The 14,068-nt window shown below is 42.6% G+C and overlaps 1 protein-coding gene across 1 annotated transcript in view; it reads right to left on the bottom strand.

Moving 5' to 3' along the window:
* pole (polymerase (DNA directed), epsilon) overlaps positions 1 to 13,705 on the bottom strand; it is a 126,160-nt gene extending 112,455 nt beyond the window's left edge. The window contains exons 1-7 of the mRNA XM_070887921.1: positions 13,601 to 13,705; positions 11,062 to 11,197; positions 10,761 to 10,841; positions 9,584 to 9,628; positions 8,246 to 8,338; positions 7,984 to 8,138; positions 1,098 to 1,236 (exon numbers count right to left, since the gene is read on the bottom strand). Of these exons, the coding sequence (XP_070744022.1) occupies positions 1,098 to 1,236; positions 7,984 to 8,138; positions 8,246 to 8,338; positions 9,584 to 9,628; positions 10,761 to 10,841; positions 11,062 to 11,197; positions 13,601 to 13,665 (714 nt within the window). The 5' untranslated portion in view covers positions 13,666 to 13,705. The remainder of the gene's footprint in view (positions 1 to 1,097; positions 1,237 to 7,983; positions 8,139 to 8,245; positions 8,339 to 9,583; positions 9,629 to 10,760; positions 10,842 to 11,061; positions 11,198 to 13,600) is intronic.
* Positions 13,706 to 14,068: the final 363 nt, after the last annotated feature.

Raw genomic sequence — 14,068 nt, 5'->3', positions numbered from 1 at the left:
TTGGCAGACAGGAAGCAGAGAGTCGGGATAAACGGGTACTTTTCAGAATGGCAGGCAGTGACTCGTGAAGTGCCGCAGGGCTCAGTGCTGGGACCCCAACTATTTCCAATATACATTAATGATTTAGATGAAGGAATTGAGTGTAATATCTCCAAGTTTTCAGATGACACTAAGCTGGGGGGGCGGTGTGAGCTGTGAGGAGGACGCTAAGAGGCTGCAGGATGATTTGGACAGGTTAGGTGAGTGGGAAAATGCATGGCAGATGCAGTATAATGTGGATAAATGTGAGGTTATCCACTTTGGTGGCAGAAACGCGAAGGCAGAATATTATCTGAATGGCAGCAGATTAAGAAAAGGGGGGGATGCAACGAGACCTGGGTGTCATGATACATCAGTCATTGAATGTTGGCATGCAGGTACAGCAGGCGATGAAGAAGGCAAATGGTATGTTGGCCTTCATAGCTAGGGGATTTGAGTATAGGAGCAGGGAGGTCTTACTGCAGTTGTACAGGGCCTTAGTGAGGCCTCACCTGGAATATTGTGTTCAGTTTTGGTCTCCTAATCTGAGGAAGGACATTCTTGCTATTGAGGGAGTGCAGCGAAGGTTCACCAGACTGATTCCTGAGATGGCAGGACTGACATATGAGGAGAGACTGAATCGACTGGGCCTGTGTTCACTGGAGTTTAGGATCTCATAGAAAATTCTGATGGGACTGGACAGGTCAGATGTAGGAAGAATGTTTCCGATGTTGGTGAAGTCCAGAACCAGGGGACACAGTCTAAGGATAAGGGGTAAGCCATTTAGGACTGAGATGAGGAGAAACTTCTTCACTCAGAGAGTTGTTAACCTGTAGAATTCCCTACCGCAGAGTTGTTGATGCCAGTTCATTGGATATATTCAAGGGAGAGTTAGATATGGCCCTTACGGCTAATGGGATCAAGGGGTATGGAGAGAAAGGAGGAAAGGGGTACTGAGGTGAATGATCAGCCATGATCTTACTGAATGGTGGTGCAGGCTCGAAGGGCCAAATGGCTTACTCCTGCACTATTTTCTATGTTTCAGCCCATAAATATATACAAAATAGTGATGTACTCACCACTTGAATCTTCAGATCAATGGATACTCGGACATGATAAGGTACATCATATTCTCGGATGTCAATGATGTTTTCCATTTGATCAGAAATTTTCTTCGAGGTTCCTTCCTCTTCGGTCACACTGCCCCCAGCCAAGGCACTACCATTACAAACAAATATCACTAAACGTAGAGCAAAAATTGTCACAAGATCCTATTCAGTGCAGGAATAGGATTACAAAAACTTACCGATAGACCAATGAGAATTCAGCAATTTATTAATAAACAACAAAATCATCCCTAAAAATAACTAAATGGTGATTTGCATGTGATTTCAGTGTGCACAGTCCTTTCCTATACTCTTCAGGATGCACAGTTTCTCAGTAGTGATTGGGAACGGTAGCATATTGGTTAAATTAAGGGATTAGTAATCCAGAGGCGCAAGCTCAAATTCCACCATGGCACTTTAAATTCAATTAATTAATTTAATCTGGAATAAAAAGCTAGTGACAGTAATGGTGACCATGAAACTAGCGATCGCCTTAAAAACCCATCTGGTTCATTAATGTCCTTTGGGGAAGGAAATCTGCCGTCTTTACCCGGACTGGCCTATATGTGACTTTAAACCCACAGCAATGTGGTTGCCCCCTTAACTGCCCTCTGAAATGGCCTAGTAAGCCACTCCGTTGTAGAAGGGGGGTCACCACCAACTTCGAGGGCAATTATGGATGGACAATAAATGCAGGCCTTGCCAGCGACCCCCACATCCCATGTATGTACAAATTTTTAAAAAGGTGTGATAAGACAGCCAACTTTATTCCAGGTCTCTTTCAGGGGGAAACGGGATGAAGAAGAAAAATCATAAGCATGTAGGACATAAGAACATAAGAATTAGGAACAAGAGTAGGCCATCTAGCTCCTCGAGCCTGCTCTGCCATTCAACAAGATCATGGTTGATCTGGTCGTGGACTCAGCTCCACTTACCCGCCCGCTCCCCATAACCCTTAATTCCCTTATTGGTTAAAAATCTATCTATCTGTGATTTGAATACATTCAATGAGCTAGCCTCAACTGCTTCCTTGGGCAGAGAATTCCAGATTCACAACCCTCTGGGAGAAGAAATTCCTTCTCAACTCGGTTTTAAATTGGCTCCCCCATATTTTGAGGCTGTGCCCCCTAGTTCTAGTCTCCCCGACCAGTGGAAACAACCTCTCTGCCTCTATCTTGTCTATCCCTTTCATGATTTTAAATGTTTCTATAAGATACCCCCTCATCCTTCTGAACTCCAACGAGTAAAGACCCAGTCTACTCAATCTATCATCATAAGGTAACCCCCTCATCTCTGGAATCAGCCTAGTGAATCGTCTCTGTACCCCCTCCAAAGCTAGTATATCTTTCCTTAAATAAGGTGACCAAAACTGCATGCAATACTCCAGGTGTGGCCTCACCAATACACTGTACAGTTGCAGCAGGACCTTGCTGCTTTTGTACTCCATCCCTCTCGCAATGAAGGCCAACATTCCATTCGCCTTCCTGATTACCTGATGCACCTGTAAACTAACTTTTTGGGATTCATGCACAAGGACCCCCAGGTTCCTCTGCACTGCAGCATGTTGTAATTTCTACCCATTCAAATAATATTCCCTTTTACTGTTTTTCCCCCCCAAGGTGGATGACCTCACATTTTCTGACATTGTATTCCATCTGCCAAACCTTAGCCCATTCGCTTAACCTATCTAAATCTCTTTGCAGCCTCTCTGTCCTCTACACAACCCGCTTTCCCACTAATCTTTGTGTCATCTGCAAATTTTGTTACACTACACTCTGTCCCCTCTTCCAGGTCATCTATGTATATTGTAAACAGTTGTGGTCCCAGCACCGAACCCTGTGGCACACCACTAACCACCGACTTCCAACCCAAAAAGACCCATTTATCCCAACTCTCTGCTTTCTGTTAGCCAGCCAATTCTCTATCCATGCTAATACATTTCCTCTGACTCCTCGAACCTTTATCTTCTGCAGTAACCTTTTGTGTGGCACCTTATCGAATGTCTTTTGGAAATCTAAATACACCACATCCATCGGTACACCTCTATCCACCATGCTCGTTATATCCTCAAAGAATTCCAGTAAATTAGTTAAACATGATTTCCCCTTCATGAATCCATGTTGCGTCTGCTTGATTGCACTATTCCTATCTAGATGTCCCGCTATTTCTTCCTTAATGATAGCTTCAAGCATTTTCCCCATTACAGATGTTAAACTAACCGGCCTATAGTTACCTGCCTTTTGTCTGCCCCCTTTTTTTTTTAAACAGAGGCATAACATTAGCTGCTTTCCAATCCGCTGGTACCTCCCCAGAGTCCAGAGAATTTTGGTAGATTATAACGAATGCATCTGTTATAACTTCCGCCATCTCTTTTAATACCCTGGGATGCATTTCATCAGGACCAGGGGACTTGTCTACCTCGAGTCCCATTAGCCTGTCAAGCACTACCCCCCTAGTGATAGTGATTATCTCAAGGTCCTCCCTTCCCACATTCCCGTGACCAGCAATTTTTGGCATGGTTTTTGTGTCTTCTACTGTGAAGACCGAAGCAAAATAATTGTTTAAGGTCTCAGCCATTTCCACATTTCCAATTATTAAATCCCCCTTCTCATCTTCTAAGGAACCAACATTTACTTTTGTCACTCTTTTCCGTTTTATATATCGGTAAAAGCTTTTACTATCTGTTTTTATATTTTGCACAAGTTTACTTTCGTAATCCATCTTTCCTTTCTTTATTGCTTTCTTAGTCATTCTTTGATATCGTTTAAAATTTTCCCAATCTTCTAGTTTCTCACTAACCTTGGCCACCTTATACGCATCACACTACATCTTCCACACTATTTGGGTACAACAATGTGAACCACACCTAAACTGGATGTTTTTCCTTTCTTACTCTTTATCAAGTGACAAAATTGTCAGTTCTTTCAGCGCTAGCTGCTAAATTAGTTTAGCTTCCTTATATTGTCAGACAGAAACACTTCCCAGCCAGTGCCTCCGATATCAGCACTTATTACAAAGTTGAACCAACTGAAGCAGGTCACAAATTAGTTTATCTTATTTTTTTTAGTGTTAATATAAAGCATGCTCAACCAAATCGGGCCCAAGTTTCCACATGATTTGCGCCTGATTTTTTAGGAGCAACTGGTGGAGAATGGATTATCTTAGAAATCGCAATTCTCCACATTTTTTTTTCTGCAGTTCTAGTCAGGTAGAACAGTTCTACTTTGGAACAGAATTTTTTCTTCAAAAGGGGGCGTGTCCGGCCACTGACGCCTGATTTCAAAGTTTCCACAGTGAAAACGTACTCCAAACTAAGTTAGAATGGAGCAAGTGAAGATTTTTGTAGAACTGAAAAAACCGGTTCTACACATTAAAAAATCAGGCGCAGGTTACAAATTAGGCATCCAGAACGAGGTGGGGGGGAGGGGGGAGGAAGGGAAGTCATTAAATTCTACAATAAATCCTTATTTATACTTCTACAAATATTATACAAATAAATCCAACCTGAATAAACATTTATAAGCAAAGAAAAGATTAAATAAACCATCTTCCTACTTGTGTGAAAGTGCTTCAGGCACAGAGAATGCTGCAGTCAGCCTGAGGCGCCCGTTCTTCCCGCCCGGGGGGGGGGGGAGGCGCCCGTTCTCAGTGAGAAGGCTGCAAGTGCTGATGACAATGTGCTTTTATTTAAAAATGTTCAAAAATTAAACAGCTACAAAGAACTACAAAAATGGCCGAGTGCCAATGTTTCCTTCACACTGCGCGTGCGCGAACGCTCCAACGCGCACGCGCAGCGTTGCCGGCAGGAAAAAAACTAATTTAAATAGTACCCGCCCCCTCCCACTTACAAAATCGGCGCGAGTGTAGGTTCCGCCTCCCTGGGCGCCACGCCAGGCAGACATGGAGCTGCAGGGCGCTCCAGAATCGCGCGTTTTTTTTTCCGGCGCCGTTTTAGGCGCGAAAAACAGGCGCCCAGCTCGGAGGGGCGCCCGTTTTTTATCGTGTGGAAATTTGGGCCCGTAGAGTGGACAATTCAAGGAGAAACTCTGCAAGTCATTAAATTTTAAAGCTGCTTTTCCACTGTCCTTCTAACACTCAGTCAGTCACTATGGGCCCAAGTTTCCACATGATTTGCGCCTAATTTTTCGGAGCAACTGGTGTAGAACGGACTATCTTAGAAATCGCAATTCTTCACATTTTTTTTCTGCAGTTCTAGTCAGGTAGAACAATTCTACTTTGGAACAGAATTTTTTCTTCAAAAGGAGGCGTGTTCGGCCACTAACGTCTGATTTCAAAGTTTCCACAGTAAAAACGTACTCCAAACTAAAGTAGAATGGAGCAAGTGAAGATTTTTGTGGAACTGAAAAAACTTGTTCTACACATTTAAAAAAAATCAGGCGCAGGTTACAAATTAGGCGTCCAGAACGAGGTGGGGGGGGAGGGGGGGGGGAGAAGGGAAGTCATTAAATTGTATAATAAATCCTTATTTATACTTATACAAATATTATACAAATAAATCCAACCTGAATAAACATTTATAAACAAAGAAAAGATTAAATAAACCATCTTCCTACCTGTGTGAAAGTGCTTCAGGCAGGCCTTTCGGGACCAAAGGCTGAAGGGGCCGGCCCGAGACTTCGGGCAGGGCCCGTCCCCAGCACCAGATTTACAGGTAGGTGGCGTTGGGTTGGGTCGGGGAGGTTCGGTTCGGGTCGGGGGGGGAGGGGGAGAAGAGAGAGAGAGAGAGAGAGAGAGAGAGAGAGGGGGAGGGAGAGGTCAGGTCGGATCCAGTCCGGGAGCGGGAGTCGGGTCGGGTCCAGTGGGGTGGGGGTCGGGAGCGCGGGTCGGGTCCAGTCGGGGAGCGGGAACAGGAGCGCGGGTCAGGTCGAGGCAGGGAGCGGGAACAGGAGCGCGGGTCGGGTCGGGTCAGTCGAGGGGTGGGGGGGGGGAGCGGGTGTCGGGTCTGGTCCGGAGGCAGGTGTCGGGTCTGGTCCGGGGGGGGGGGGCAGGAGCTGGCCGTGGGAGGAGCCTTATTCACGCAGCCCCAGTGAGGCCATTCAGCCAGGGCTAGGGGCTGCGTGCTTCGGGCCCCTCCCACACAGTTCGCCGCCTGGAGCTACTGCACTTGCGTGCCCACTGTAGCGTGCATGTGCAGAGGTCCCGGCACTGTTTTCAGCGCAGGGACCTGGCTCCGCCCCCCCCACAGCTTGTGCTGGCTGCGCCGAGGGCCAGAGGACCTGCAGGTAGGTAGAGAATACGGAGGATTTTTTTAGGCGCACTTTGTGGCGCGAAAAGCGGGCGTCCAGGTCGGGACTGCGCCGTTCTAGGCGCGTGTGGAAACTTGGGCCCATTGTGTCATCCTGCAGCCAAGAAAGTAACTAGGTGACGTCCTGAAGCCCATAAGCACAGAAGTTTACAGCACAGATCTGTCAGCCCATCGTATTTGTGCCTGTTCTTCGTAGAACAAATAAATAACTCCAAGTTACAACATGGAAATAGGCTCAACTAGGCTGTGTTGGCATTTACCCTTCACACAAGCAAGCAACCCTAATCATATTCACCTACCCTGTTAAAATCCAAAATGAATCCTACTGCTCTGCTCTCTCCTCAGAGCCCTGTATCTGCTTCAAACATTAATCCAATTTTTCCTTAAAAGATGCAATTTTTGTCTCAACCAATCCCCGTAGCAAAATACTTTGTGCTCTCTAACCTGATGTGCAAAGAAATTTCACCCAAGATCTCTGCTCACTCTGACAATGTTAAATTGATGATTCCTCATTACTGACTTAACTATCCTTTCTATAATAGGGCTTCCAAAACTGCACAAAGTATCATAACAGTGGCCTAATCAATGTTTTATACAAATTCTATAATTCTTAAGCCACACCATTCAATGTCTAAATATACACCCCATTCCTTGTTTTTCCTCCCACATTATGCTTATCCACGTTAAGTTGCATCTTCCACCCGTCTTCCCATTTTACAAACCCATCTGTCTTCCTGAAGGTTATCCCAATCCCCTACTTTTGGGTTATCGGCAAATTTCAAGATTGCGCTCCTTATGCCCAAGTCCAAGGCATTTATGTATAGTACACCAAGAACAAAAGTGGAACCATCACTGCCCCCAGTTACACTACTTCGAACCCTCTCCAATCAGAGCAACAGCTATTTACCTTAACTCTGTTCCTTGTCAGTCAAATAATTTCTAAATAACCATCGACCTTTGCCAACGTCACAGTAACCAGTCACCAGCAGGCGTTGAAGAGCCAGCCAGTGATCCTTCTTCCTAATAGCGAAAGTACTTAATTTGTATATCCTTTTGCGGCCATGGTTGAAACTCTTTACATAAAGAAATCACAAGATATAAAGCCAAGGTACAGAATGCTGCAGTAGCAACACAAGGCTCTTTGAGTCACTGTTACACAACGTGCTCCGCCACCAGCACAGTGTAAATCTCTATTCATCCGTTCTGGAAAGGCTCATTTTTGTGTGAAATTAAATTAGGATATTATAAGAAACTGAATTCTTCAAAAGTGCTTCTTATTGCAGCAGCACCCAACAGAACTAAAAAGACAATTTGTCAAAAGATACATTTAGTGTAAGAAGAAAAACAACTATTGTACTACGGGCTTCAAACTGACTCACATCTGAATAATCAATCACTGGTACTTTATGTGTTGATATTTATCATGGCAATCTCAGTACACTCTATTATAACCTCTCTCAGAACCAAAAAGAGTGTTACTTATTACAAGACTAATCCTAAATAACGCAGAGAAATTGCAGAAGGTGGGAAGCCAACAACAGCAACATTCCAACAATGAAAACACGTCACAAACATCATCAATGGTGGAATTACCTGGACAACATAACAGTATAGGCATCATTTGATTTCTCCCTCTCTTTGTTTTTCCTTACAGCTGGGGAAATCTCCTTCCGAACTTTTATCAGGTCATCAATGGTGTTAAAGGCGAGCTTAATGTAGAGTCTCTTCAAGCCAACAAGGTGATTAGGCTGTAGAAAAGCATAGTTAAAAGATTATAATATAACATACCACCCAAACATTGTTTTAGTTTCTCAGCCTTCACACAAAAACAAAGAGTGGTAGAACAAAAACTCACCAGATCCAAGTCCTCTTTCGGAGTGGTTGATATTTTACTTAATTTGCCTTGAAATTTCTTGGACAAGAATGATGAAACCTCTCGCTCACAGCCCTGTTATTTTAAAATAAAAAGCTCTAAAGTTGCCTTCACTGCAATCTATTCCACAATTTGTTACATTTTATTAATTTAAAGATCTTTTAGTACAGGTCTATTCCTCACAATGAGGGTAATCATGGTTCTCAAAGCCCTGCTCCTCAAAGTATTTTGTCCAATCACAGTAGCAGCTTATTCAAAACAGTGCCATTAGTACTCTGCAATCTCGAAGTGTTTAAGTTCCATTCATAAAACATATCCAAGCATTTACATTTTTGTTTACTGTAAAAAAACAGGTTAACATACAATGTATGGGTAGGCTGCAAAGAGATATAGACAGGCTAAGTGAGTGGGCAAAAATTTGGCAGATGATAATGTGGGAAAATGTGAGGTTATCAACTTTGCAGAAAAAAAATAGAAGAAAAAATTATAATTTGAATGGAAAAAAATTGTAGTGCTACAGTAGAGGGACCTGGGGGTCCTTGTGCATGAAACACAAAAAGTTAGTATGCAGGTACAGCAAGGAAAGCAAATGGAATGTTGGCCTTTATTGCAAGGTGGATAGAGTATAAAAGCAGAGAAGTCCTGCTGCAACTGTACAGGGTATTGGTAAGGCCACGCCTGGAGTACTGTGTACAGTTTTGGTCTCCGTATTTAAGGAAGGATATACTTGCATTGGAGGCTGTTCAGAGAAGGTTCACTAGGTTGATTCCAGAGATGAGGGGGTTGACTTATGAAGATAAGTTGAGTAGGTTGGGCCTCTACTCACTGGAGTTCAGAAAAATGGGAGGTGAAACATATAAGATAATGAGGGTGCTCGACAAGATGGATGCAGAGAGGATGTTTCCACTGATAGGAGAAACTAAAACTGGGGGGCATAGTCTCAGAATAAGGGGCCACCCATTTAAAACTAAGATGAGGAGGAATTTCTTCAGAGGGTTCTAAATCTGTGGAATTCTCTGCCCTAAAGAGCTGTGAAGGCTGGGTCATTGAATATAGTTAAAGGTGGAGATAGACAGGTTTTTGAGCGATAAAGGAATAAAGCGTCATGGGGAGTGGGCAGGGAAGTGGAGCTGGGTCCATGATCAAATCAGTCATGATCTTATTAAATGGTGGAGTAGGCGCGAAGGGCCAAATGGTCTACTCCTGCTCCTATTTCTTATGTTCTTATGTGCTGAGCATATGCATGCAAAAAACCTGTTGCTACATATATTTGGCTTATTTTCACTTATTGGCCAGATTCATGGGTGATTTTCTACAAACCTTTTTTGTGGCAACATAGAAATAAGGCTGGAAAGGTAGAGCAACCTGAAAAAAGAAAAAACTGAATGAATAACAATGAATAGTGACAATATAGATAGTGACAAAATTTAAATAAATATAAAACAAAGATAAATGGAAACAATGGAGAGAAGTGAAAAGGAACTAAAAAAATATTTGTTCCTAGTCACCTTCTGACCATGTTTAACCAGTTCTGTATTTGGTATTTTAATGTGAAAATTGGTCTAAAATACAACAACAGCTATTCCTTGGTGCAGAACATTCACAAGAAAGGCTAATTGTGTTAGCTTAATCAAGAAAGCTAGTGTTTATCCTGTGTTTTTGACAGTCTATTTAAATCATCATCATTATCATAGGCAGTCCCTCGGAATCGAGGAAGACTTGCTTCCACTCTTAACATGAGTTCTTAGGTAGCTGTACAGTCCAATACGAGAACCAGTCTCTGTCTATTTAATATGGTACTTGGGGACACAAGATCATAAATAGGGAACAGTGGAAGATTTGGAACATGGCTGGGAAAATTTAAAATAATTTAGTTCGAGATCACAGGACCCGAGGTTACACATAGGGTTTCAAACATGGGACAAGAAAAACCTGACGTAAATTGACATTAAAATTGGAGGCGGAATTACCTACCTCGGTATCAAAACTTACACTTTCATCATATTGCAGTGTCAATTGTGTACAGAAAGCCAAATTCACAACATATAAAAGCCCAGTTACTCCTGTGTATGTTGTCAGCCCATTCCTAGATGATGAATACATCCATCATAGTGCAAATTAGTAATTCGACACAAACAGCAATTGAAGCTATTTGTGTCTAAAGAAATTGAGGTACAGATCAGCTACAATCTAACTGAATGGCAGACTCGAAGGGATGAATGGTCTGCTCCTCTTCTTATGTATATATACACACACATATCAATATATCTACACACAAAAATGTTGAACTACATGGTAAAAATGATGAGGACCTATTTTATTACCAAATATAAAATGATCCAACTGCAATAATTAGGGTATATATAAAAAACACGAATTAATAGCTGTACATGAAAACCTAACTATTTGACTTTTATTAGATGGAGTTAGAGATGGCTCATGGCCTTGGCATACAAGGGTAGGACATGCAAGTGTGCTTGCATACATTGTTACAGACCTTAAACCTGCTCCCATCCTCCTCAACAAAATAATAATCCACAACACTGATCATTCTCTTGTCTTCATCCAAGATTTCTGCCTGTAAATTGAAATCAATATACATCAGTGCAGGAAAAGAGTGGCAATTTTGATATACTAACTTTATACTGATCTCTGATCCCTGAAAAATTACTCAGTCACTATAAACTACATAAACAACATTGATTGCGCAATTTGCAGCTCAATCATCACAATGCCCAGGGTTATCGTGTAGCAATTATTTCCAGTAGAACCAAGGTAAACTCAGAAGAGCAACTGACTGGGTGCATGTTGATAAGCCAGCCGGTCTTCTCGCCTGGATCTTTGAGGCGATCAAATCCAAACCGTGCATCCATCTCATCAGTCCACTGACTGCGCTCCAGGCGCTTGAGTGCAGGAAGGGAGGAGCCATCGTCACTGAGAACAAAAAGACAAGTTATATCATCCATTAACAGCCATTTCATCACTTAGTACAAGAATGGAGCTGGATCCTTACTTGTTTCTGCCACTTTGGATCCATGGTGTAATTGAAAAATCCAATTCTGATCCTATATTACAATAGTGACTACACTTCAAAAGTACTTTATTGGCTGTAAAGCACTTTGGGGCATCCTGGGGCAGTGAAAGGTGCTATATAAATGCAAGTCTTACTTTTTGTTTAAGTAGTACCCTGTATCGGAAACTGATGAAAGGTCATCGACCTGAAACTCTCTTCACAGATACTTTCTGATCTGCTAAGTGTATTCCAGCATTTTCTGTTTTCATTTCAGTATTATCAGGAACCGACTTATCAGCCAGGGTGGGCACAGATGTGAGAAGGAAAACTTTTAAAACAACCTTGGAAAGGAAAAGGTAGTTGGAAGATGGAATTGTGATTAGAGAGGACAGGGTGGTCGATGGTGAGCGATTTATTTGAGGAAGAGGGTGATGACTAACTGATACCATTTTAAAAGACAAGAAAAACCTGGGGGTTCACATACACAAATCTTTGAAGCTAGCAGGACATGTTGTTAAGGCTGTTAAAAAAAGTTGTTAAAAATGCAAAGGGGATCCTAGGCTTTATAAATAGAGTACTAAAGCAAGGAAGTTATGGTAAATTTTGTAAATCACTGGTTCTGCCTCAGCTGAAGTATTGTGTCCAATTCTAGGTCCCACACTTTAGGAAGGATGCCAAGGCCTTGCAGAGGGTGAAAAGACTTACTTGAAATGGTACCAGGGATGAGAGACTTCAGTTACAAGTAGAGAATCTGGGATTGTTCACCTTACAGTAGAGAAGATTAAGGGGAGATTTAATAGAGGTGTTCAAAATGATATGGGGTTTAGATAGAGTAGATAGGAAGAAACTGCTTACACTTGCAAGAGAGACAGTTAATTGCCAGGAAAAAAACAGGCAGGAGATGAGACGACTTTTTTTTTAAACCCAGCAAATTGTTATTATCTGGAATGCATTGTCTTAAACAGTGGTGGAAGCAGATTCAATTGTAACTTTCAAAAGGCAATTGAATACTTAAAAGAGAAAAATGAGGTGGTCCATGGTGAAAGAGCAGGGGTGTGGGACTAATTGGATAGCTCTTTCAAAGAGTCGATCGGTTGAATTACCTTCCTCTGTGTTGTAGGATTCTCTGATGTTAATTTTGGAAGGTAGGGGGTCAGCCTGAGGGGAACTATTTACAATACTGACTAAAATAGCAGTCAGGAACAGAAGTCATCATACTGAGGGAGCACTGCACTGTCAGAGGTGTTCTTTTTTGACAAACTGAGGCAGTCTGCCTGCTCAGTTGGACATAAACATTCCCATGGCACTATCACAAAAGCAGAGAGTTCTCCTGGTGTCTTGACTATGATATCAATCCTCAACCAACATCATCAAAAATAACTTCACTGGTCATTTATCTTATTACTGGGTAGGACTTTGCACTTTGAGACATCCCATCCTCTACCCCCTATACATTTCAACTCATCCAAAACTCGGCCCATATCCTATCCCGCAACAAGACCCATTCAACCATCGCCCCTGTCCTTGCCCACACTTTCCATGTTATTTTAACTCCACGTAAAAATGATTCAACGCATCTTTTAACATTTGTGTTTCCTCAATTCTATAAATCTGAAAAACTGAAGCTGATCATTTTACAAATATTTTAGTTAAAATTCCATTAACAAGTTAGAACTACAACAATATTAAACATCCATGATTATAAACAGACTGCAACAGAAGTTTAGAACAGAATCCACACACAGAAGTATGGATGGTCTCGTATGCTCCCATAGATACCATAGTCAGTCCTTCAATCAAATCAGACAATAATCCAAATGCACTCAAATTATCTACCAATATTCTTACCAACTCATACACGCAGATTAGAAGAAAAGGAACCAGTCGACCCAGCACTGAAATGGCTGTGTGAATTATATAGCTTCACTATTTCCCGTTGATATCGTAGCTTTCAAACACTCGATTATTTTTTATTTCAACCACCTCTTTCAGGTAAGGATAGCACAAAACAAGCGGGGGCGGGCAGAGAGATGCCAGTGGGAAGGACGTAGATTCGCCGATCGCTTTCCAATCATAACATGCTAAACAATCAAATAAGACAACACGGTGATCAAAGTGAATGAGAACACAGCACCGGCTGGGGCACAGAAAGGGTGAGCAATCAGTCTGACTGTGGAGATAGTGAAGGGTTGCTATCGGGTTCACGGTCTCGGGTTTGTTTTTGACTCGGGAGCTGGCGCTCACACTTGTTGCTAACTACTCGTGTCCACCGTCCCCCGCGTCAGCCCCATTCTCACACAATTACAAATAATTGTAAAACTTACGGGTAATTGTTGTCAGAGCCCTGGCCGCGCTCCGGCCTGAACCTGCCGCTGTTCTGCAACACCATCACGACCAGTTTTCAGCTCGGCGCCACTCATTCACCCACACTCGATTCGCGCGCTCCTGCGACTCTCGCGAGACCTCACTCTTGCAACACCGCGAGATCATCCATCCACTCGCTGATTGGACGTTACCGGGAAGCTTTCTGATTGGATAAAAATGCGGAAGACGCTTTGACTCCAACGTGTTCAGTACCGTTATTATCCGAGCAAACTGGTAGCGGGGCAAGGGCTCTATTGTAGGAAAAAGCCACCGCTTTCCGTCCATATAGATTTCAGTGAGAGGCTTCTACCTCCTAGAGTATATTGACTGCAGGCACTGATTCTTGTTCAGCTACAAAAGTAAAATACTGTGGAGGCTGGAAATCTGAAATCAAAACAGGAAATGCTGGAAATACTCAGTAGATTAGG

The sequence above is a fragment of the Pristiophorus japonicus genome, chromosome 8, assembly GCF_044704955.1.
Source record: "Pristiophorus japonicus isolate sPriJap1 chromosome 8, sPriJap1.hap1, whole genome shotgun sequence".
In the NCBI taxonomy this organism is placed as follows: domain Eukaryota; kingdom Metazoa; phylum Chordata; class Chondrichthyes; family Pristiophoridae; genus Pristiophorus; species Pristiophorus japonicus.
The sequence above is the reverse complement of the archived record's forward strand: the minus strand, read 5'-3'. Positions and strand labels throughout refer to the sequence as shown.